This window comes from Amphiura filiformis, chromosome 2 (genome assembly GCF_039555335.1).
Source record: "Amphiura filiformis chromosome 2, Afil_fr2py, whole genome shotgun sequence".
NCBI lineage: Eukaryota > Metazoa > Echinodermata > Ophiuroidea > Amphilepidida > Amphiuridae > Amphiura > Amphiura filiformis.
The window spans coordinates 32,791,420-32,817,502 of record NC_092629.1 but is presented as its reverse complement, the minus strand read 5'-3'; the positions used below and the strand labels follow the sequence as shown (position 1 = coordinate 32,817,502).

General features: G+C 36.6%; 1 protein-coding gene across 1 annotated transcript in view; it reads left to right on the top strand.

The window, feature by feature from the left end:
- LOC140140069 (uncharacterized) overlaps positions 1-26,083 on the top strand; it is a 154,624-nt gene that overhangs the window by 73,352 nt on the left and 55,189 nt on the right. Inside the window, exons 6-9 of the mRNA XM_072161890.1 lie at positions 2,825-3,192; positions 13,874-14,039; positions 14,985-15,231; positions 16,071-16,276. Coding sequence (XP_072017991.1) covers positions 2,825-3,192; positions 13,874-14,039; positions 14,985-15,231; positions 16,071-16,276 — 987 coding nt within the window. The remainder of the gene's footprint in view (positions 1-2,824; positions 3,193-13,873; positions 14,040-14,984; positions 15,232-16,070; positions 16,277-26,083) is intronic.

Sequence of the window (26,083 nt, the reverse complement as noted above, 5' to 3'; positions counted from 1 at the left end):
TTTTAATCCTTCGTTTCTGCGATTCATGGAAGCCGCCATGATAGCTCCTTTCTGCCACAAGCGGTCAGTGTAACCTTTCACACAAACCCGCGGTGAGCGTGTATTGCTATGGCATTCGCAACCCCCACAGCGAATATAGTGCTGTTTTTACTTTTCGTTCTCAAAAGACATTGTTGATCATAAATATTACTTAAAATACATTTTTTTTTGTTCTTCTGTAGTTTTATGGGTAAAAATTGTCGCGTTTTCTTTTGAACGTATGTTGAATCTGAACTTTGGTAGTATTCGCTTCGTGTCACCAAAGTTCACGAGGGACGAGGCTCGTGGCACGGATTTCGCTGGTTTCAAAATCGGTGTACCGTTACAGCGTAATAAAATGCATCGGGTATCAATATGGCCGCCACCATGGATTACAAAACGATCGCTGATTGTCGTAAGGAATTAAGAATTTCTCCTTTATTTGGACGTATATAAGCTTGGGACTTTTACTGTTTGTCGTTTTATTATTACTGCAACTATATAGCCATTGATTAGTTTATGGTACAGATTTCCTTTAAAGGGGGCAATTTCATGATTTTATCATCCTCTTTTTAGGGTATGGTTCATTAGATTCCTGAATCCCACTAAATTTGTCAAAATTTAAGTCTTCTTCTTCTTCTTTACATATACTGTCCAACACCCCTTCTATTCCAAAGGAGTTAACTGTGCAGGATGTGGTGCGCTTGCTGTTTATTTGTTACTTTCTTGCTGATGATGTCTTGACATATTCTTTAACTGCTTCTCTGAAGTTTTCTTTGTCCGGGATTATGGCTAGGTTATTAGGTAAATTGTTCCAATCAACTAAAGTTCTTGGTATGAAGCTGAATTTGAAACAGTCTTTGTTTGTAGTGATTGGTATAAAGTTGTTTGCTGGTGATGTGTGCCTTAGACTCCGTTTGACTGGATGCACTCAATACAGACATTAAATTTGCAAGTTACGCATAAGAGCATGTGCCCCCAGCGCCCCAGGTTACGGTGTTCTAATTTTGGATTGTACAAATTGTACAATATCTTTGTCGAATGGCTGAATAGGAAAGCTTATGCACACGATCATGATGTAGTCCCAGGTTTCGATAAAAAAAATGGGGAGATGAGGCTATGGATCATGAAGTGCCCCTGTAAAGTGTCAATCGGCCTATGCTAGCATATACAATTTGTCGCATGAAAATGGCCATTTTAAGATAATCGCATTTGAAGTTTTTGCAACTTTTATCCGTTTGTCATACATTACGGCCATTAATATGTCCCCTTTTCTTAAATGGATTTCAGGCTTTGCCATTTGAAATTTGCAGGGGAGCTTTTAATTGCTCTCCTTGAGTGCTACAGGAGAGCACCAGGAGAACATTTTTACTATACTGTATATATTCTGTTGGTCGGCATGACGTCACCACTTGCAATAGATTGCTTCTTCCAATTGGTTGCTTTTGCCGATATTTGGCTGTTCCATCTCGGACACGAAGGGGACACTTACCGTTGCACTCAATGGGGGAAATCACAAAACAGACCATAAAATAAATACCTCTTGATAAAGCAATTCCAAAAGTTGGATTTCTTATCAGGGAAATCAACTTTAAATAATTACCAAAGACAAGACAAATATTGGTATTTTCTGTGCAAAGAAAATTGACTTGAACTGAAATTAAAGGCCCTGTACAAACCAATAGGGATTTCGTGAGGGTGTCCCCTTTGACAGACGTAAGTAGTGGGTAAATCACTCTAGCTCTCCTCAAACGGCAAAGCCTGGGATATGAAAAAATAGATATTTAGGTTACATGTTTGTCATACACCAATTAATTGTAATTAGTCATTGAACTTATTATGTCAGTATGTCAAATCTTTTGCAAAATGATTCTCCTTTCAAATTGACATACAATGGTTGAATTCATATCTGTGTTAACCACACAGGCGCGATATACCAAAATAGTGGCGTATCTCTTATATTTTACGACATAGTGATGTATATTACTGATAAGCAACTATGTCGTGCAAAACATGGGGAATGTTGTACGCAGTTATCCCATTGAGTGAGATACGCCAAACCTAATTAGTCTCTTGAAGGTCTCATTTTGTCAAAAATGGCTAATACGCTGGTATCATCCTAGCGATGATATGTCAAGCAAAGTCGATAATTTCAATTTCCTTGCTGGCATAGAGTTCCTTTGCCATGCCCAGACCCAGTGACATAGGCAAGGGGGGCAAGGGGGCAGCTTCCCCCTCTTAGAAGTTTTGCACCCTTCTCAGTTTGTTATCTCGTTATTGATAATCCTGTTACTTGTGAAATGTTTCATGTACATGTAAGACAAAATTACTCTTGTTTTATACACTCTTAGATAGCGAGAACCAATCACAGCAAACGTTAGAAAAATGCAAACCATGCATTAAGTCTGTATAGTGTTTTCCGCGTACTACAAACGCATTCAGTTTTCTTGCGGGGAATTTACATTTGCTTGTATTTTCAAACATTTTGACAATTTTGATATAAAAATAGCAAAATATCATCGAATTTTTTTCTCGTGTATGAAATATGTTAATAAATGCATATCACTTGTTGCTCGATAAATTGTACAAAATAATCCACTCCACTTGAGATGAGTCTGGTATTTATTCCTAGCTATTATGTTAAAAGAGACACATGTATATAGCAGCTGACAAGTGCATCCTTTTAATATGGAAAGCGCCTAGAAGTCTCTGGGTATTGGACGCTATAGTAAAAGCGTGTTTATTATTATTATCATTTACACAAAAGCCATCCTTGACAATGTGTTGCTTTGTCTTTTATATGTAGGCTGTGAGTGGTACATCAATGGATATGTCCGTGAAGCAATCCAATGCTGGCACCTCACCACCCTCCAAGCACAGACATACCACACCACCAACACCACGCCACCATCAACAACAACCTCATCATCATCAACTACACAAGAACAGCGCCATCTATCCGGTACACCACTTCTTACAGCCTCCCTCGTTGCTATCTTGTACACCCACTTGGAGAACTACGACTTGTCGTCTGCATTGAAACTCATCGACAGACTCATCCACTGCTACCAGGGGGATGGGAAGGTCAAAGGTCATCGTTCTAAGAAGGGGGTACCAAGTAAGCTTGTGCGGACTGACCTGTCATTTCTGGAAACCATCAGGAAAAGTGGAAAGGTTAGTTTATGGATAATTTTGGATTGGTTATTAATTAAGAACCTGCTTGTGTTGTTTTTCGCTGACTAATTCTCCAAATGTGTAACACACAGGTGGTGGGAAAAGGAACTGGGCTTGCTGGATGTCCACGGCAGGGTTCCTGCGGTCCCTGAAAGTCCTTGAATTTGAAAACACCTTTTCAAGGCCTTGAAAGTCCTGAAAATTTGCACAAGGTCCTTGAAAATCCATGAAAATTTGAATTTTACCTTAAGTATAATTTTGACAAAATTTGGGGAGTGGAGAGGAGCTGTCACTTTTATTAATACACAGCTTTTTGTGTTGTGGCATGTCCTTGAAAATTATGCTTTTGGACCTTCAAAGTCCTTGAAAAGTCCTTGAATTTTAAGCTTCAAGGTGCTGGAACCCTGCCACAGTTTAATGTGAATTGTATTCTGATCACTGTCCTTGGTTGCAGGAATTTACGAACACACCCCTACCCTCACAATTATACTCTCAAAATTTGTAAGGTTAAAAAATTAATCTATTTGGTTGCGATGAGGGACAAACCTAAGCTTAGATTTTTAAATTCTTAGATTAAATTCAAGCTACCGTATTTCCTCGATAAGTTGCTCTCCTTCAAATAAACGCCCCCAGCAGTTTTTGTGATGAAAATAACCCTCAAACTAACGCACCCCATCTGAATAAAGGGCCCAATTTTACATGTTTTTGACAGCAATACTACAAATTTCACCTGGAAAGTTCATGAAAATAGTCCATATTCTGGGCTATATATGTATCAATACAAACAAACGTCAAGTTTCAGAAAAGACACAGGAAAGTTTCAAAGGGCAAAGACCCCAGTATTGCTAATTTGCATTGACTTCTGGAAGCAGCAAGTTATTTTTATGTATGTTTTATATACCGTAATATGACATAACTAATTGGAATGTAGACTGCATAGTCATCGGTACGTTTTCCTTTGTCATTTAGGGAAGGTCGTAAGTAACCTCTTAACTTTAAGAGCAATTTGAATCCATTGTAACTTTCCTGCCATTAATCCTTATTACTTTTAATGTGGATCAATCTTAAGTTTCCTTTGTAAAATCCAATTTATTGTAACAGAACAAATGGACGAGTTAAGATTCATTTTAAAATCCACACTACCCCTGTGGAAGATTTTGGAAATATCTGCCACAGGGGGAGTATGAGTCCATTAGGCACCCCCACCCCCGGACCTGAATTTTGCACAAGTGTTGTTCTGTAAGGAAATCTATGGTAGGACTACAACTTTTCCTTCTATTTCTGATGTACAACTGTTGATTTAGAAGGACCTGGATTCTATCATGTCTATAGGCCCTAATATAAGTGTTGTTCTGAGAGGAAGTCATGGGAAGATATGATTCATAGGATTATTTTTATATTATTATTGCTATTATTGACTTGTCTTTGTCATGGAAAGTTGGTACAATTCTGGTTTACCTTGCACAGTGCACACCCTGTGTTTTCAACACAATTCTGGTTTACCCTGTGCACCCTATTCCTTAGGGTTAGGATTAGGGTTAGGGTTATCGCTCATTCTACAAAATCCAGTGCCAATCCACTAAAAAATTGGAAAAATTAAAGTTGTTCAAAAAAACCTGCTTTTTGTGTTTTTTATAAGTAAATGTATCACTACTTTCAGATGTAAAAAATTGCCAACACCACTTGCATATTATTCTTTCAGGAAGTCATGATGTTTTTTAACACTAAAACTCAATGTAATGTGAGCTACGTTACCGACTATAAAATGGGCTGGTTTTACTCAATCCAAGGTCATAAAAAGCAAATTAAAGATCACTTGAGTGAAATGTAAAACAGATTTCACCATTTCATAGAAGTTTTGAAGATGCTTAAATGAGTGTGTAACGTAGCTCACAGTAACGTAGTTCACTGGTTTTAATGTTTTTAATGTGATTTGCGAACGTTAGAACGTTATGTCGGTTAATTCTAATATAAATGGGGCTCGACCACTGGTAGCTTTCACATATTATTAGGAAGTACATGTAATACAAGTGCATACTATAGAATCCTGGTAACGTAGCTCACCAATCTTAACATGGTCGGTCGAAATTTCAATGTTTACAACATTTCTATGCCAAAATGCTACAGCATCACGATTTTTACTGTGATTTTTAAAACCTATGAGTGTTTCCTTTCAAAAACCGCAAATTACATTGATACCTCTGTTTTACTTCTTTCCAATAACGTGTGTTAAAAGGGGTAACGTAGCTCACAGCGTTTTGGTGGAAAGTGCAATTTATTTTAGAATTACACAAAGACATTTTAATCACTAACTAGAGCGGTTCTCGGGCTTCGCTTTGGTGGTTTGTTTTTGGTACTGAATGGTACATGTGTTTGGGTGATCATTGATGGTGTTTGTGATTGATTGGTTTAGGTTGGGTGATGTATGTTTTGTTTCTGTTCAGAACCTTGTGGGGATTTGGCGAGTCGATGGGTGGGGTAATTAGTTAAATGTTTGTAAGAAGGAAAGTGAGAGGTTAGAGAGTTAAAATGAGGTAGACGGTAGGGGTTTGTAAAGGTTGAAGGGAAAACATAGGAGCATGGCCACTTGGCCTGGTGAAATAGTTGTTGAATAGAAGTTGAATGTATAATGTTTGTTGATGAATGAGACCGATTTGACCGAATTAATTACACGTCTGTCTGCAGTGGATACTTTGAAGGGAAGTGACGCCCGGGTTGCCAAAAGATTTCAGCCCGAATTGCGGGTCAAATAATCGAAAAGTCGCCCAATTTTTCTCTTTACCATTGGTTTCTATGGGACATGAAATGATCGGAAGTCGCGGAGCCAATGTTGAAAAAGTCGCCCAATTTTTTTAACCATTGGTTTCTATGGGACAGGAAATTGTCAAAAGTCGCGGGAAAATCTTCAAAAGTCGCCCAATTGGGCTACCAAATCGCTGGTTTGGCAATCCTCACTCACTGACGGGCGCATGTGGCGCTTTCTTTGGCGTGGTGTAAACAAAAACATGGAATATAGCATAGGCGTCATGCAACATCATTTAAATTAATTTTTATTTACCGATACAACATTGTAGGCGTTTCAATGTACAAAAACTTGTGTCATAGCGTTACGTAATCGCTATCATCATCATCAATTCGCTCAACACGATGAGTCATTCATCAAGTCAAGTACCAATTTCCTTGATGTGTTTATTATACAGGTTTGGGCAAAATCGATGTTTCTTTTATAATATCCCGTGGACGGCAATGCACAAAACGCATTTCACGCCATAATATAAATAAGGCTAAATAAAAATAAAATGATGTTTCCGGTAACATGCTCTGAAAAAATTGGGACGGAAGGAAGGAAAAAAAAAATATTTACACATACTGAAATTTCGACCCAATTTAACACTTGAAGGCTAGCCAATAGAAAAACAGTATGACTCGGGGTCTCAATCGCAAAAGCTCTTCTCATACTACACAAGTGTGTCGTACTGTCCAATATCATTTACCTACTCTCTGTCATTCACTGTTCTTGTCTATATATAAAAGCTTTTTCTGTTTGTGCAATTATAGAAAACTGCTACATACAATTTGGAAATTTATGCAATACAAAACACTAAACAGATAAAATAATATTTTGAAATGACCATAATTAAAAAAAAAAAAAAGTAAGGAGTCCAAACTCCAAATGGACCCTCTTATCTTAAATCCAAAAAATAGGGGTCCATAACCAAACTTTTGGGATCCAAAAATAGTCAAATATAATATTAACTTGTAAACAGTTAATGACTTGAACGTGAAATCAGTAAGTGTAAATCAAACCAATTTTTAAAGTTTACCTGACTTGGGGATCAAATCTCGACAGAGGTTTCTTGCCAATACAACATTTTACTAATTTGACCTCAGATGACCCCTGGTGACCCCCAAATGACCTTACCAAAATATGGCTCTAAATGGTGACTGTATCCACCAAGTTTCATGCCCATATGACAGTTTTTACTAATATGACCTCTGGTGACCCCAAAATGACCTTCAAAAAAATTTGGCTCTAAATGTTGACTGTACTAACCATGTTTCATGCCCATATGACAGTTTTAACTAATTTGACCTCAGATGATCTCTGGTGACCCCAAATGACCTTCAAAAAATTTGGCTCTAAATGTAGACTGTATTAACCAAGTTTCATGCCCATATGACAGTTTTAACGAATTTGACCTCAGATGACCTCTGGTGACCCCAAATGATCTTCAAAAATTTGGCTCAAATGTAAACTGTACTTACCAAGTTTCATGTCCATATGACAGTTTTAACTAATTTGACCTCGGATGACATATGGTGACCCCGAAATGACCTTAAAAAATTTGGCTCTAAATGTTGACTGTATTAACCAAGTTTCATGCCCATATAACAGTTTTAACTAATTTGACCTCAAATGACCTCTGGTGACCAAATGACCTTAAAAGAATTGGCTCTAAATGTTGACTGTACTAACCAAGTTTCATGTCCATATGACAGTTTTAACTAATTTGACCTCAGATGACCTCTGGTGACCTCAAAATTACCTTCAACAAATTTGGCTCTAAATGTTGACTGTATTAACCAAGTTTCATGCCCATATGACAGTTTAACCTAATTGACCTCAGATGACCTCTGTTGACCCCTGAAATGACCTTCAAAAATTTGGCTCTAAATGTTGACTGTATTAACCAAGTTTCATGCCCATATGACAGTTTTAACTAATTTGACCTCAGATGACCTCTGGTGACCCCAAATGACCTTCAAAAAATTTGGCTCTAAATGTTGACTGTATTAACCAAGTTTCATGCCCATATGACAGTTTAACCTAATTGACCTCAGATGACCTCTGTTGACCCCGAAATGACCTTCAAAAAATTTGGCTCTAAATGTTGACTGTATTAACCAAGTTTCATGCCCATATGACAGTTTTAACTAATTTGACCTCAGATGACCTCTGGTGACCCCAAATGACCTTCAAAAAATTTGGCTCTAAATGTTGACTGTATTAACCAAGTTTCATGCCCATATGACAGTTTTAACTAATTTGACCTCAGATGACCTCTGGTGACCCCAAATGACCTTCAAAAAATTTGGCTCTAAATGTTGACTGTATTAACCAAGTTTCATGCCCATATGACAGTTTTAACTAATTTGACCTCAGATGACCTCTGGTGACCCCAAATGACCTTCAAAAAATTTGGCTCTAAATGTTGACTGTACTAACCAATTGTCATGCCCATATGACAGTTTTAACTAATTTGACCTCAGATGACCTCTGGTGACCCCAAATGACCTTCAAAAAATTTGGCTCTAAATGTTGACTGTATTAACCAAGTTTCATGCCCATATGACAGTTTAACCTAATTGACCTCAGATGACCTCTGTTGACCCCGAAATGACCTTCAAAAAATTTGGCTCTAAATGTTGACTGTATTAACCAAGTTTCATGCCCATATGACAGTTTTAACTAATTTGACCTCAGATGACCTCTGGTGACCCCAAATGACCTTCAAAAAATTTGGCTCTAAATGTTGACTGTATTAACCAAGTTTCATGCCCATATGACAGTTTTAACTAATTTGACCTCAGATGACCTCTGGTGACCCCAAATGACCTTCAAAAATTTGGCTCTAAATGTTGACTGTATTAACCAAGTTTCATGCCCATATGACAGTTTTAACTAATTTGACCTCAGATGACCTCTGGTGACCCCAAATGACCTTCAAAAAATTTGGCTCTAAATGTTGACTGTACTAACCAATTGTCATGCCCATATGACAGTTTTTACTAATTTGACCTTTGGTGACCCCGAAATTACCCTCCACAAATTTGGCTCTAAATATTGAATCTACCCTATCAAGTTTCATGCCCATATGATAGTTTTTACTAATTTGACCTCAGATGACCCCTGGATGACCTTGACCCATTAACCAATACAAACTTGTTCTGTCTCGGGTCATGATGAACCCACCCACCAAAAAGTTTGGGTCAAATAATAATTGCCCTTGTAAAACAAACTGGGACATCCCCATACCCCCATTTAACATGTGCTTAATATCTGTATCATCCAAGTATCCTCATCTTCAATGCAACGTTCACTATTTATCGCTATGGAATTATATTTACATGTTGAAAAAGGTAGGCCTAGGGTTGAGTTTCTTGACGGGATAATATGCAGGCCTGGGCGAGCGGCATGAGAAAATAAATGTTGGTTAATCCTGAAATCTGCCAGGTTAGTTATTTTAATTTTTATTATATCGGTGCTGACAAAATGCACAACTTCCTCAACGTTTATAAATTGAAATGAACAGTCTTTTATTCATACTTGATAGGGGTTTATCGTTGAGTGTCTAGGACAAGATTACACAATTTTTCGGCCCACATCATTTTTAGCATTTTAACTTTTTTATTACTTGCTCTTTTTAATACCAGCTTTATGGGAATTAGTTCGACAACAACACCGATTTAATGAGCGTTAGGCCTTTGTCTTATAGTGTTAGGCCTACTATTACCGTTTTTATCAAATTTTTTGCGGACACAGACAAAATACCCAGCAAACACAAAACGTTTTCGACATCATTCGCAAAAGGTTATAAAAGGTTGTCAGAAAACGCTTAAATGTCGGGTTATATAAAGGGTATATTAAGAGTATAAAACATTTTCATAACCTTAAAAAACATTTTTTGATAATCTACTGCTCAGCAAACAAAAATGTTTTACAGAAAACGTTTAAATGTCGGGTTATATAAAGGGTATAAAAACGTTTTAATAACATTCCAAAAACATTCTTGAAAACTTGATACAAAACATTCTAAACAGAATGTTATTTTGGGGTTGAAAAAATATTTGCGAAAAAATGTTTGCCCAAAATATTTTCAATAACGCTTTTAAAAACGTTTTCATGACCTTTATATAACCCGACATTTAAATGTTATTAAAAGGTTTTGAAAAAACATTTTAAGAACATTTCTGTGTTTGCTGGGTTCAAACATTTTAACATAATGTTATTTAAGTATTGACACAATATTTGGCAAAAATGTTTGTAAAAATAGTTTACAATAACATTTTTTAAAACATTGAAAAATATTGTTGTATTGTGTTTTCATACAAAACGTTTTAAAACGTTATCATGACCTTTATATAACCCGACATTTTAATGTTATTAAAACGTTTTTAGCTAAACCAAAAGCCAAAATATAACTTATTTAAAACGTTTTTAAAACGTTTTTGTGTTTGCTGGGTAGTTCAATAGTTTTTCAATAGTTGTAGGCCTACTTAATATTACGAGTCCTGCTGCACGCTGTTTTCATAAATAAAATAGTTGTGCATAGGCCTAGGCCTATATCGCGATAAATATTATCTATCAATTCAACTGTATTTCTTTAATCATTGAATGGCAGAAAGTCGGGAGAAAATAAAATAATGTGATTTCCAACAACTTCATATCAGAATTTACGACACGACGACTCTTGAAAAATTTTATTTTTTCCAAAAGTGGCATAAATTATTTCATGTCAGAATTTCGACACGGACTGACTCTTGAAAATTTTTATTTTTTCCAAAAGTGGCATAAATTATTTTTTTTTTATGCGGCACCAAAAAGAGGGCGGGCGGGTTACCGGAAACCTAATTTTATTTTTAGTAGGCCTAACAAGATGAGTCATACATCATAGTTTATTGGTATCACATTGATACAACCTGATTGGTCCCCATATTTTACTGCTAGAAAGCCGATTGGTCAAAAAGCCACTTGAACATTTGCCCACACATTGATCAGCCACTTTGACCTTTTTATCACGACTTGATCACGCGCCAATAGTGACAAGTAGGTCTATTACTAGTAGGGATTTTACGATTTCAATATTACATTCGCATGGACGGTCATTTTTTTTGCGGGTCGCTAGGATTCTAGCGAGTAGATTTCTTGCAATATTTGGCTTATTTACCATCCAATTTATATCCTACAATGTACCTGTATATCATTAGCATATCAAGCGCAGCCCAACAAAAATAGTTTTTTGAGGTTTCTGATCGTCACGCTGAAACATTTTTAAGGACACAATTTTTTCCGTTTTCCCAGCCATTTTGTTTACTCGTTGTTAACGACGTAACTGATTAGTCTCGACCCCAGAGTGCAACGTGGCTGTATCGCTAACATGACTTGAAGACAGAAACCGGCTGTAAAAGAGGTGGGTCATCTCATGCGAGATCTTGTGACTTGCATTGTTTCATCTCGTAAGGTCGATGGCTCAAAAATTATCTTTGAAGTATCACAAATTCCAAGTGTAAGGTACTTGGATACATTAAACAGGATAATTATGATTTAGAAATCAGATATGTGAGTACCAATTTTATATAAATTGACTCAATTGCAAAAAAAATGTTGCTACGTTTGTATAGATCCCAATGACACACACAGTGGCATAAGCCAGTCTCTGTGTACAAACGGCGTACACGAGACTGGCAGTCTGGCAAGTCTATACCACATCGTTACGACTCTAAAAGCGACCGAGTCAATGGGGGGATATACTATCATGACTATTGGGCAACTTCCACTTGATTGGCCCTCAGCCAGTCTGAGATAGAAGTATAAATTAGTAACCAATGGCAACGGTAGGCAAAACCGGCTATGCACGACTATGTGCACGACTATATGGACCAACCTCTGTGTTGGATCGCACGGAATACAGAGTTGCCAATGCAGATTAATAAGGTATAATATTGGGTGACTTTGTGAACGTCCAACTAAATTAGTACAATTCTGAATACTTCGTTATTCTTTTTGTAGATGTCGACTACCATTCAAATTTAATAGGTTTCATCATTAGCACACACTTGACATATCCTGAAAGTGTCACTGAAAAAAATACTTCGCTTTGTCTGCTTTTTTGTATACAAGAAACACATGAGACATCTGTTTGTGTGGACTTTGTGCAAGGAGCCCAAATCCCCACAAAAAATAATGTTGATAAACAATATGATGGTGCGTTATCTAATTAAAAAACAACAAATATGTAAAGAAATCGCATTTATTCAAAGAAAATATTCAGGGTTAGATGTGACACTTGAGCTGTGGAAACGCATTTTTAGTGATTTTTGAGCCTTTGCAAGGGTTAATCAGGCTGAAGAAAGCATTTAAAGTATGGAAAACTATATATGTCCGTGTAGATCTCGTTGAGTTCTACCAGAAAAACAACATATTTGATGCCCTAAATGCTCGACAAAGTTTTTGTGGACCAAAGAATGGAAAAAAGGCTATTGGCACCGGATTTTGTAGAATGAGCGTTATACTTGTGCGCAGGGTATACAAGAATTATTCCATAAGTTTAAGTATGACACTTTTCTTCCATAAAATAACCTGACATTTGTCAATCTTTCTATTAGAACTTCAATTTGCTGTAAATGCAAAGTATTTTATTTTTAATTGTTTGCAAATATTTTTATTCTCAACCTCCAAATCTTCCCTAAGTGGGTAAAACTATTGCACAACCCTGTTAGATAATAAATATAGACACCCTTTTTTTGCTGTGAATGCTCTGATTAGGCAAAAAAAAAGTTGTTTGCTTGTCCTACCGACCGTCTCGGCAGTCCTGACCGTAGAACTTTTTTCTTTCTTTTTTTTTTCTTTGAAAAAAGTTTTTTTTACAATTTTCCCAAAAGAAGTCATTAACTTTTCATTTGAAAAACTGAATATAAAGCAGAAATGTTGCATTTCGTGCATGTTTCCCCTGTCCAGTCGCACTTGATTGAGGGTTCAAATATTTAGTATTATCATGCTCACCGTCTACACAAATAAAACATTGTTGAACTTAAAAATGCAGTATGTTAAGTCTGCAGGACATGTACATGACAAATAAAGTAGGCTTTACCTTTAATTGGTAATTGGTGAAAATTCTGTGGTCAGTGAGTGTTTTACATACAAACAAGTACTTAACATTAGAAGATAAAAGAAAAAAAACCTTTTCCCAACCGACCGACCTGACTTCTGAAAGTGATCCATACAAGCAAACAATTTATATTTTTTTGCCTTACAACTTGACATGGACAAGCTACAGCTGTATTAGGCCAATAAAAAATATTGTTTGTTTGCCCGTCGCGACCAAAAAAACATGAAAATCTTGGATCAGTTTTTTTCTTTCAAAACTCTTATATGTTACCTTACAAACACCACATCAGGACAGCCTCTGGACACTAGCCTTAAAATTGGACATCGCAGTGCTCAATAACTTAAGGGGGTACTACACCCCTGTCCAATTTTGTGCCTATTTTTGCATTTTTCTCAAAAATTATAGCACATTGGTGACAAGTAAGATATGTATATTATAGGGGCAAGGACTACAACTACTGTACTGAAAATTCAGCAACTTAAAGCAAGTAGTTATTGATTTATTGATCAAATATTGGTTTTCCTCATTTTTGACTGTAACTCCACAACTGTTGTCTGTGCTGAAATAAAATTTCCAGTGCAGTAGTTGTAGTCCTTGCCCCTATAATATATATATCTTACTTGTCCCCAATGCGCTATAATTTTTGAGAAAAATGCAAAAAATGGGCACAAAATTGGGCAGGGGTGTAGTACCCCCTTAAAATGTAAGGTTGTTAAAAACCTTTCTCATAACACAATTTCTTTTACCTTTTTAGGGCTGTGCATAATTTTTATTTGTTCTTTTCTTCTCAGGTCCACTTCACAGCAGTTCTTCCATGCGTACCTCTGGGCGAGCATCGTGCAGTCGTTGCGTGCTTGGCAAGATGGATGGCGCTATACTTCACCAATCAACCCTTGTACATTTACCCAGCATGCAGCGCTGTACTGATGCCGTCACTCATTCAAGGAGAAAATACTGGTATGCACATTGCCTTTTTTGAATACTTAAATCTAAATTAAAGGTCCATTCAGTGATTTGGTCATCTAGATGATTAAAAAAATCATCAAAATTCAGATTTTGGTACCTTTGTCATCGTCATAGATGTGCTTACATAGCCTGCGAGTGGTGCCGCCGAAATTTGTGCATGAAAGTCAAAATAAGACATTTAAATGAATCTGTAATTTATATACTGACAGTATATTATTATATAAATCATTGATTTTCACTTGTATTTAATATTTCATGATTCTTACCATTTCTTTATAATAGTATTGTGTATGGTAGTCAAGTAAATTACACCAACAAGGGAAGGGGCTTACGCATCATACACTGATGGAACATGGAAACGTTCAAACATTAAAAACTAGCGCACAAGATCAAATTAATGATGCTTAATCATATTTCTTAATATATCGATATACAGGGGAAAGAAGAATTACGCATCACACACTATAGCACAATTAACCATGAATTTATAAATGGAAACATGACATACATAGGCAGATATACCAGAGTAAAAGATCCAGACATACCTGCCTGTGCGGGGACTTACAAATTAGGCTACACCCTGTATGTCACAAGACCTCCAAGAATATACTGAAGGAGCTACCTTGTATAAAGAAAGTTTAAATAAGATAAATAATAGCTACATGTATCTCAATATATAATGGGGCTTCAGTTTTGGCCAATTTTTTTCAATTTAGAAATACCTAATGACAATTTTAATGACTTATCCTTCACACAACTGTATGTTGCCTGCTGGTATACCCACAGAACAGGCAATAGGGCATAGTTTCTATTGTTCCAAACAATAGAAGACAATTAAATTGCTGTTTCTGACAGTGTGCAGTTTAATTGTCGACCGCTTAAATTCTGAAGCCATCCCTTCCCAAATATTTGGTTTCAATTTTTTGTCCGGCACAGAATATGGCACAACAAGTGACCAACCAAGAACACTTCCTCTCTACCACGACCGTATCTCAGGCGCAATACGCCATCAAGATTTATCAGAAGTGTGGACTGCGGATACCGCTCTAGCTCTGTTCCTGGTGTGTGGTCTTGTACCTGAGGCTGTGTGGTTGGCAAGGGAGTTAGGAGACTGGAAAAGCGCTTTCACTCTGGCTGTGTTGTATTCAGAGCAGAACTCATGGGTTATTCAACTTCCAAGCAGGTAAGTTTGTAAGGCAGAGGTTATATAGTAAATACAGTAGTGGCCCTAAGTATGGAACCTTGAGGAACACTGTACATTTGAGGGGTTCAATGCAGAGCTTAGGATTATTTCAACCTCTTCTGCTGTGTATAATTAGGATATTTTTTAGGTAAGTTTGTATTACAGAGGTTATATAGTAAATAAAGTAGTGGTCCTAAGTATTGAGCCTTGTGGAACACTGCATATTTGAAGGGTTCACTGCAGAGCTTGTTTCAAACTCTTCTACTGAGTAAATTTAGTATATTTTTCAAAAGTATCTAGGCATGTTTTAGCCTGTCGAACTCTAGAAACAAGGGACTGGTTGTTCAGAAAGCTTCTTGATATTTAAATATCTCCCGATTATTAGGTTTCACATGCAAGAAGAAGACTGGGATTTTAGATCATGTTTTGAATTTGTCATCATCATCAAAATGCTATGTGTAATTATTGGTGATTTATTAGACAATAGGTTCATACATGCTTCAGTCCATGGGGTGGGGTCTCAACTTTAATCAGAAAATAAACCAAAAACTATACACATTTTTGGAAAATGTTTGCAAATTTTGTTAGCAAGTAATGAAAATGAAAAATTTGCACTTTTTCGAGAAAATTTGGAAAAACACCCATTTTTTAAACCAAATTTTCATAAAATTGAGAGCCATCAGTAAACCAAAATGACAACAAATGTCTAAACTAAATAAATGGCTGTTTATGCATTCCAAATCTGCTGCCCATCCATGTACTCTCATTTCCACTAGAACCCCCCCACCCCCCCCACCTAGTCAAAACAATACATTATTTTTAATTTTTGAACCATACAGTGTTGACACCAAACCCCTAGTGTTGCCAGGTCATTTGACTCCAGATGCCATCATGAAGGAAAGTCTAAGTTCTCTGTTACAGACATCTGGTGAGACGCCATTGAAATCCAAGAATGAGAGAAGAGGCTCAATGGATAGCAGCAGCAGTAATCTGTCAATATTACAAGTGCCGACATCTGGAGGCTTGAAGAAAAGCTCTTCCATGTGTAAGTTGCTTTTTTAAAATTGAGAACATTTTCAGCTTGTTTGATAATGTATGCTGATGATGACTGCGGGTGAGTATCACATGATAAGAATATTTTCCATACCATGGATTCATTATTCAGAGGTTAAAACTGGTAGATGTCTCATTGAAGACAGAACATCACAATATGCTAATTAGGGTAAGGGTCAGGGTTAGGGTTCATTTCTGTCTTAAATGAGACATTTACCTTAAAACTAGAGCAAATGCACAAGATAACATCAACATTGGACTATGCCAGTTAAAATCCATACACCCCTATGGAATGTATGACCTTGATATACCACACAGGGGTGTAGATTTCAAATGGAATAATCCATTCAGGTAACCCCATTTGACATTTACACCCCCTGTGTGGGAGATTAAGGCCATGTCTTCCATAGGGGGTGTATGGATTTCAACTGGAATAGCCCACTTCAGTAGGCATGTAATGATTTGTCTCAATACTCAAGCAACACAAGAAATATGCCAATTTTAAGCTCATTAGAAAATCGAGGGTTGGGGATTCTTTTGTGAATTATGGCTTTCTGGTGCCAACCTGCAGAATGACGAAAATATAACAAATTTTGCTATTTTATAACAAATTTATCACCAAACCTGTTAGAAACATTAGTAAACCCATCATCCAGTCAATTTGCATATATTTCTAAGCTCTTTTTTAATTGGCTGTTGGGTTCTGCATATTTTTCTAAGCTGTATTCTAATTGGCTGCTGAGTTCTGGAAGTGTGCTAAGTGTCCATAAACAGTACTGCCAAGCTTTTTGACCTATTTTCCCTGGTGTTAACTGGATATGGATGATAAGAACTATCATTCCTTTCCTGAATCTTTTAACTCATTATGATTATCACACATTTGGTGTATCAACAGTGTTAATGACAACACGTAGCACTGAAAGTTAAGCCTCCAGCTGTTTAAGCACTTTAATGTGTCATGCTACTTTGCGATAAGAACATAGTCACATCACAGATTTAATGTGAACTTAAAGGAACAATAATTAGAGATTTTGTTATGCAAAATATTTCCCCGAACAGTGTCACTAAAGGATCAACAAGAATACATTTTAGACAAACTGAAATATATTTAGTGGCTTAATAGTTGGTAACCCATGCTTTAGAAAGGGTGTGTTTGAAGGGTCCACAAAATGCCTTAAAGGGTGGGTTTGAAAAATTTCTGGTTAAAATGTGTGTCCAAATATAAAGCGTGGTCACTGATAAAAAGGGTGGGTTTAAAAGTCGACAATTGCAATCTCAATCAAAGCTTACTGTAATTTCCGATTGAATGACACAAAATAAAACTCAAAAAAAATATTGAAATCCCATTCTGTTTGGTCATCTAAAACTTCAATATGTAATTCTCTTTGGATATCGATGCAAATCTGCACCTCCTGGACCACCATAACCATCCACTTCTATAATCATTAACAATGCTTAGAAAGGGTGGGTTTTGGAGTTTTGGTATAAAGGGTATAAAATAAAAGGGTGAGTTAAAAATGAAAAGGGTGGGTTTGTATCACCACTGCCAACTATGGGCTTGGGTTTTTGAATCTACATGTAGCAAACTTTATCAAAGGCAATTCCTTTTTGCCTTTGGTTATGATTCTGCTGTTAAAAGCTCAGGACATGAACTAATAACTTTAATTTAACAATACAGGTTTTTGTTGTTTCCAATAATGAATGCTTGCGTTCATATTTTTCCTAAGTTGTGTACAGTAAAGACCGGAAATCTTAGAGAACCTGGGTTCGAAACCCAGCTGGTTTTGGATTTTTCTTTCCCAGCTGGTTTTGGTTTTTTCTTTCCCTCAGTTTTCGGCAAGGTTCTTCGACGGTCTGCCGATTTGGCACAGTTTATAGCGTAAACACAAAGGGGGGTTCTGATTGGCTAATTGAAACATGTCGTCATCACATCGGCACCTTATTCGCTAATCAAGCTGTGTAGCAACGTGTGACCTAGTTTTTTTTGACGCGATAACCAGGAAAAGGTCTATGCATACAACAAGCTACATACACGCACCTCTAAGAGTGTCACACATTAATATACTTGTGATGATCATCTACAGCCTGACAGACAACACCCAAAATCATGCAATTGTCCAATCAGATTATGTGTCTATGAAAGCTAGACCACTCCCACTGAATAAGAATGTCCCTTTAAGGGCAGGCATATAACATACTTGAAAAATTCAGTGCCACATTTGAAATAATACATTGTGGTGCTAAGTATGTTGTGTTTATACAGCATATCCTGTTTTCTTGTTGCCTTTCAGTAACCAATGTCTCATTTCCTTGCTCGGTAATTGAAACTGTTGGTTCTTAAAGCCACAATGTACCATCTTTTTAAAATATGGTTAATTTTTTTCAAACCTGATTTTGTTTGGTATATTTGTACCTCTTACACCAGGGTCAAAGACCTTGACCAAAACAAATGGTTGTGAAAACAAATGATTTGATTTCAAAAATGAATCCCAAATTATTACCAAATTGCAAAACAGCAAAGTCAAAAAAATTGGATCAGAAAAGAAATAATTAAAGCTACAGTATGCTATTGTTTTGTGCAAGATACCTACTTTTAGAGCAAAAATGGTATTGCACAAGTCCTTCATTCTTGCAAGAAAGTTTGGTCCAAGTACTTTCAGTGAAAAAGTTTGAAAGTTCTTGGCATGTCTTCTGTTTCAAAACTGCAACTGTTGACCATGATTAATGAGTTCTTTTAAGGGTGTACGAACTGGAAAAAATGACCTTATCGGTTTGTATTATAAGAAAGTAGCCCTATTTGATAAATAAGATGAATATAAAAGGAATATACTAAATCAATAGGACAGCCTTGGTGAAGGCAGATTGTGCACTTTGTGAGTAGTATTATCATCAAGGATCATCTTATAGGTGGAGTTATTCTGATAATTATGAATGTACAGACAAGTGTGAACTGGAAAAATCATGACCCGAGTAATGAAAGTTTTGTGTAGAGATTATAGGTGAACTTGTGAAGTAAAGTGGTTTAAGTAGAAGCCAACACATTGGGGTATTGGATCATGTATGGAGGGTTACCTGTATTCCTACTTAACCCCATGAGAACTACCTGCCGATTGGCCAAAAAGAAGTTTTCATTATCAATTGGCCCAATCAGCAACATCGTTAGAATAATTTCACCACGCAAAAAGAAATGGTGTGAATTATTTGCAAAGCTCAATTCTAATTGGTGATTAAAGTGAAAATATCATGAAATTGGCCAATCAGAGACAATGTTAGATTGACAGGTAGTGCTCAGAGGGCTAAGAACTTGAGAATGGCAGAATAATAGAAAATTGGAACTAGTGATTGGTTGCTTGTGTACTTGCAGCTTGCAGGCATTTTTAGAAAAGATGAGGATATTAACCCAGATGTTAACTCTAACTGCCTTAATCCATCCTGGTACTATGTGAATATTCATAATCTTAAGTATCTAGATATATGATGTGTAAATTGGGTAAATAAACCAAGAGAGTACTCAAGTCCTTCTGAGAGGACATTAAGCTGTCAGTCTAGTGTACAGGGGAGTAATATAATAACCAAATGTCAAAGAGTAGGGTATTCACCCCTGTCTGTCCCATATATCATCCTGATTAGAATTCCTTAAGAATTCTTTAATGTCCTAGCAATAAACAAATAAGTAAACAAACAAACATAAATATCACGAAGAGTACTAGATGTAAACCCCTTGAGCACCACACCTTTCTTAAAGTACTTCTGATTGGTTATTATATAATCTTCTAAGTGATCAATCAAAATAGAGCTTTTATATATCTCCTAACACTGTAAAGCTTACAGCCTTACCGGGAATTCTTACTACATCTCTGATTGGTTCACTTTGGCTTCAGTTGTAACCAATCAAAATAGTTCTTAGAGACTGATTTGGCTGGAAGTTCCCATGGATTAAGTCAATCCTTGTAGGTAAACAAACTAACCAAAACAGATCAGGGCTAAGGTGGGGTAAACTTTCATCAATATTATGATGAATGCTAAGATTATTAGGAAGCTAAGCTAAGTTCTACTTAAGTTGAATTTGAACTTGACTTTATTTGTGTCGTCGTGTTTTGAACTTCAGAAGTCGACTACTAATGACTACTATAAAAATTGAACAACTTAGTCACCCTCCAAATTAAGGGCAATACAATAGGCCCTGTGGTGGGGGTACTCAAGTTTGGTTTGGGTAGGGGTGTGCCACTGAGAAGTGGACCCATCAATATACCAATTTTTCAAGAAATTTGGACCCATTGATATCACAAAATTCAAAAATTTTCCGTGAAATTTTGGGAAAATTTCAAAATATTTTAGCTACAGTGAGGCAAAATTGGGCCTTTTTCCTTAAAAATTGAGAATATTTTTAAAAAGTGGTACCCATGTTTGAGGCATGTCCCCGTATGGTCATTTCTACTGAGTACCTCCCGCCCCCACCACCCCCACCACACTATAGATTTTAAAAAAATAAGAAAGTGGTAAACTACTGAGTAAGGTGGGTATACACTATTAAGTCATGACAGGAAGTATGAGTTCTGTGCGGGTAATTCACATCAGGTGCTATATCCTTCCGTAAAAAGCAGATCTTAAAAAAAGGCCTCTTTGGATGACAAATGTGGCTTGCAGTTGGCTTTCCCAATTGAAATACATACACACCCTATGGAAGACATTACCTTAATCTCCCATATTATACAGGGGGTGTAGATTTCAACTGGAGTCACCCATTCAGGTAACATTCTTATTTGAAATTTGCACTCTAGTCATGTCTTCAATAGAGGGTGTATGGATTTCAACTGGAATAGCCCTGTGGAAGACACAAAGATGTTTTACTTTAGTAAAACCTAGATACGCTGATGCCTATACTGATGCGGCAGTGAACGTAACCGTTCGGCTGAAAGCCAGAAATTACGTCATTTGTTCTGGTGCTGCCACTTCCGGGTAACGCGGGAGAAGAACACGCCTTTTGCAAACAAAATGGCCGACTCGTCCCGGCCCCTTTCCAGCGAAAATACAGCTTATTTAGCCAATATGAACATGGGGTCATCGGTTATAATATTTTCCTATCATATTGGACTAACACGTCAGCTACATGGTATTTCACGATATAACAGTAATAAAAAGAAAACTGCAAACGTTCGTTCGTCGGATGTTTCACGAAGTGACCAGCTCTAATGACGTCATGATGTAAACAACGTCCGGTCGTTAGGTAAACCCAAATATGGAAACCTCCAAACCTATGCAAATTAGGTGTTCGACGAATCAAACTACGATCAGCCCACCTCCAAACTTATGCAAATGAGTTCAGGCGGTTACGTGAACATGTAAACTAATGCGACTCTTGTGTATACCAACCTCTGTGGGAAGACATGACCTTAATCTCCCACACAGGGGTGTATCTCAACTGGAGTCACCCATTCAGGTAACCTTATTTGAAACTTGAACTCCCTGTGTGGAAGATTAAGGTCTTGTCTTTAAAAAGAGGGGTGTTGGATATCAAGTGGAACAGCCCGCTTGCCAAACTAGGTGGTTGTTTGAATGACTTTTAATAGCATGTATTGACTAATAAGTGTGTTAAGGTGCAAGTGCAAGGTCTAACAGTAAGTTTTATTATGATATCAGTATGACTTGAGCATATCCTGTGGGGAGGGGCCAGCTGGGCAGCTATATTGAGGGACAACTTGGTTCCTTTGACCATGGTCATTCCAATGTAAAAGTATATAGGAGGGTAAACTGCGATAGTGTGTATACTGAAATCAGTCTCTTACACTTGGAAGATTTCATGGGGAAAATTTATATAAAAACACGATGATATGAGTCTCATTTTTTTGCCTATTATAAGCCAAACAAACTTTAATTTTCACCCTGAATAGCCACTGCATAGTTCCTTCTTAGCGATAGTATTAGAATTGAAGAAAAATTAGAATGTTCTGTAAGGCGACAAAAAAAACCCAACAACCCTGTTTTACGGGCCCAACCGACACAGGTTTGGTGAGGTTTTTTCCATGTTTGATATTATGGTTCAAGAAATTTGTGCAATTTCACTGAAATCTGTAGCACTCTTGAAAGGGTGCAGTGGGACATTATGAATTAAAATGAAAATGACAGCAACGCTTATCTGCTTCTAAACTTAGCTTGTTGTTTAACGTCAACAAATTCCCTGGTTTCTTGTAAATTTGTGATTTTGATTAAAACCACATTTAACTATTCCATTTGAAATACATAATACCCCTGTAGAATATGTTACAAATATTATCCACAGGGGTGTATGAATTTCAAATGGAATGAACACATAAGGCAGCGCCATTTGAATTTCATACACTCTCTGAGAACGATGCAACCTGAATCTTACCAGAGAGGGAGGGTGAGTTTCTAATAGAGTTGGTTGATGTGTTAATTCCATTTGAAATTCATACTCCCCTTGTGGAAGATATTTCCAAAATTTTCCACAGGGGAGTGAGGATTTGAAATGTTTTTTAATTGGTGTTTGTCTGACTTCTTGTAGGAAATCAGACTCCCAAGCAGACTATCAAAATGAACAAGAATATTTCAGGCTAAATATGAACAGAAAAATACTAGACAGCAGTCATGATATTAGAAATTTGAGGTCATATTAACATGTAATCGTGAAATTATGACTAATAATTATAAATGTGTAATATTACTTCAAAAGTAAATAAAATGCTTTAGTGAAAGATATAAATTTGGTTACAAATAAAGTCTGCACAAAAAGTAACTCAGCTGTTATAAATACGCCTATAAATTCAGAACTAATAATTGTTTTCACAATATTTCAACATAGAGAGAAGGATGATTTATTTACACGCATTTTGATAGCCCATTCATCAAATGTCGTTTAATATTAACAACACAGTAGTGCTTTTACAGAAAAATACCTGAATTTAAAAGTTGCAGTTTACAGCGATCCATGGTTATAATGCCAGCACTGTAGCACGTAAAGCCCGCCATTATCTTCGCGTTTACTTCAAATCAATACAAGTAACTGCAACTTTTAAATTGGGGGTCTTTTTCTTTCAAAACACTGCTGTATTGTCAATATTGAACAAAATTGGACATATGGGGTATCAAAATGCGCGTAAATAAATCATCCTTCTTTTTATGTTGAAATATTGTGAAAACCATCATTAGTTCTGAATCTATAGGCGTATTTATAACAGCTGAGTTACTTTTTGTGCAGACTTTACATTGGTTTCTTAAAGAAAAAGATTGAATTTACTTTGTAAGATTGAACTTTGATTTGAACCTCATCAGGTCTTTTCACAGAATATCACGCAAACCTATTCTTGGAAAATATTCAGTTATTACTGAAATGTATGTGCCTTTGCTGCCGATTTCCTTTTGCTATGATATGTCGATCATTTGACATGTTACATGTGTGCTGACTGCAGGTCATAGGAGCATTAAAATGTTCACAATTTTGCTATTGTTTTAATTAAAATTTCAGTTTATTGCATTCCTATATTATTGTCTCAAAATCACTGAACCATAGCAATACTTTTATTCATGCCAGTTCATTTAAAACAGCTTTGAAATATGGTGATGAAAATTTTATGATATTTAGGAAAATTCACTTTTCTTGGAATAAACAATTTCAATCATGTGGCTCAGCTGGTTCATTTGCATTTGAAATGTTGATATTTATGCCTCCATCAGAGGTATTATATAGTCGTCTGTCCGTCTGTCATTCCGTCCGTCATTCCTTCCATCCATCCATCCGAGGTTGTAGGTGCAATTTCTTAGAACTGGTTAAGGTGAATAGGGATGTGATTTGGTGGAGGGTAGCAATTAGTGGTCCTTAAATTCCAGTAGGTTTTTGTTGCTAAATATGTTAATTTGGTAGCTCAGGCGTTAATTGTTTTTTGGGGAATTGGAATTGGGGAGGGGGATTTTTTTTCTCCAGCGCCAAGTGAAATTGTCTCCTGGTAAAAATGATGCGCATCAACGCTTTTGCATTGAGAACCAAGCAACGCAAGAACAGCCAAATGATATGTTACATATATACATAGCCACTTTCGCCAAACGTTTGACAAACATTTAGCGATCAAAACGTTTGTCAAACGTTTACGAGCGTTCTGAAAATGTTTGACAAGCGTTTATGCTCGCAATTGTTTGACAAGCGTTTGGCGAAAAACAGCTGTGTACATTGATTTATTCACATCTTTATTTTACATAGCTACATTAAGAATTTCTAAAAAAGGGTGTTGAGCTATGTATGACCTTAAAACACTTCTGATGCTTTCTCCCAGTTGTGAACTTTGCTACACAAAGTAACAACAGCACAGTATCTGCTGTTTTATTGGACTGTTCCATCTAAAATCCACACTACCCCTGTGGAAATATCTTCCACAGGGAGAGTAGGAATTTTCAAATAGAATAAACACATTAGGCAGCTTCATTTGAATTTCATACACCCTCTGAGAAAGATTCCACCTGAATCTTCCACAGAGGGAGGGTGAGTTTCAAATGGAGCTGCTAATGTGTTCATTCCACTTGCAATTCATACTCCCCCTGACAGGGGTAGTGTGAAATTTAAATGGAATAGCCCATTTACTTGTATATACAGCAGTGTTGCTGGTTTGATTTTTTATTAGATATTTTTGCCAACCTATTCTTGGAAGAATGTTCTCAATTTAGGCGGCTCAGTAGATTTCCTCTGCCTATGAAATCTAGATTACTTGAATGCTGTGCTGAGAGATAACACTGATAAATGAAGGGGTTGTTGATTCTTTTTAAAGACGGTTCTGTGAAAAATCAGTTTAGCATTTAGAAACCGTTACTTTGCATTTGAAATTTTATATTATATTCTCTCTTAATGTAAAGGGTGAAAAACTCTCCAAAAGAGTGTGAAGAGTAAAAATCACTCCTAAAAGAGTGAAAATTTCCCCTAAAAAAGTGAAATATATGATATAAGGGACATTACTTTAAAAATTCCACTCTTTGAGGATTGGTTTTTACTCTTATAAGAGTGATTTTCACTCTTTTGGAGTGATTTTAACTCTTGGAGAGTGAGTTTTCACTCTTTTACATCTAGAGAGTATGCTTGATGTGAAACTGATTCTGTACTGGAATGACTTGGGAAATCTTTACCCATCGGGGCACCACTCAAATTCAATTTGTTGGCATCCTCAAACAGAAATTTGCAGGTAAAGGTAGGGAGTTCAGTATAAGAGTGTCCACTTCCTGGGCTCAAAATTTGTACCAGTACTATTTGGCATAATCAGGGCTTGAAAAAATGTTAATTTCTCGGGAAGCAAGCTAAATTTCCCACAATTTATAGCATGTTTTTATACCCAAAAAAACCCACAATTTCCCTCCAAACACCAACATTTCCTGGGAAGAAGCTTCCCAAATTCCCCACTTTTCCGAGCCATGGGCATAATTGACAAACTTGTGTTTTAAGTAAAGGTTACAAATTTTAAGTTTATTCAAAGTGTGTTCTGGCCTCTGGTTTATACATTTAAGATGTCTTACGTTTGCTATCAAAATTGAATAGTAAAGGTGGATATAATGTTGCGTAATTTCAGAAAAAGATGTTGTCATCTATCTATGTTGATATAATGGGAGACTGAAACAAAAAGTACTAGTTTGCGTCTGACGTCACCTGTCAATCAAGCTCAATTTGTTTACGACTTTAAAATTTCTGAATACAGCGGTAAAACAGCGTGCCCTATGGTTAACCATTCAAAACCGTCTCAACAGTTAGGTCTTAGAATTGAAAACTTTCTTTCTTGATGTCAACAATGCCTGGAAAGGTTGCTTT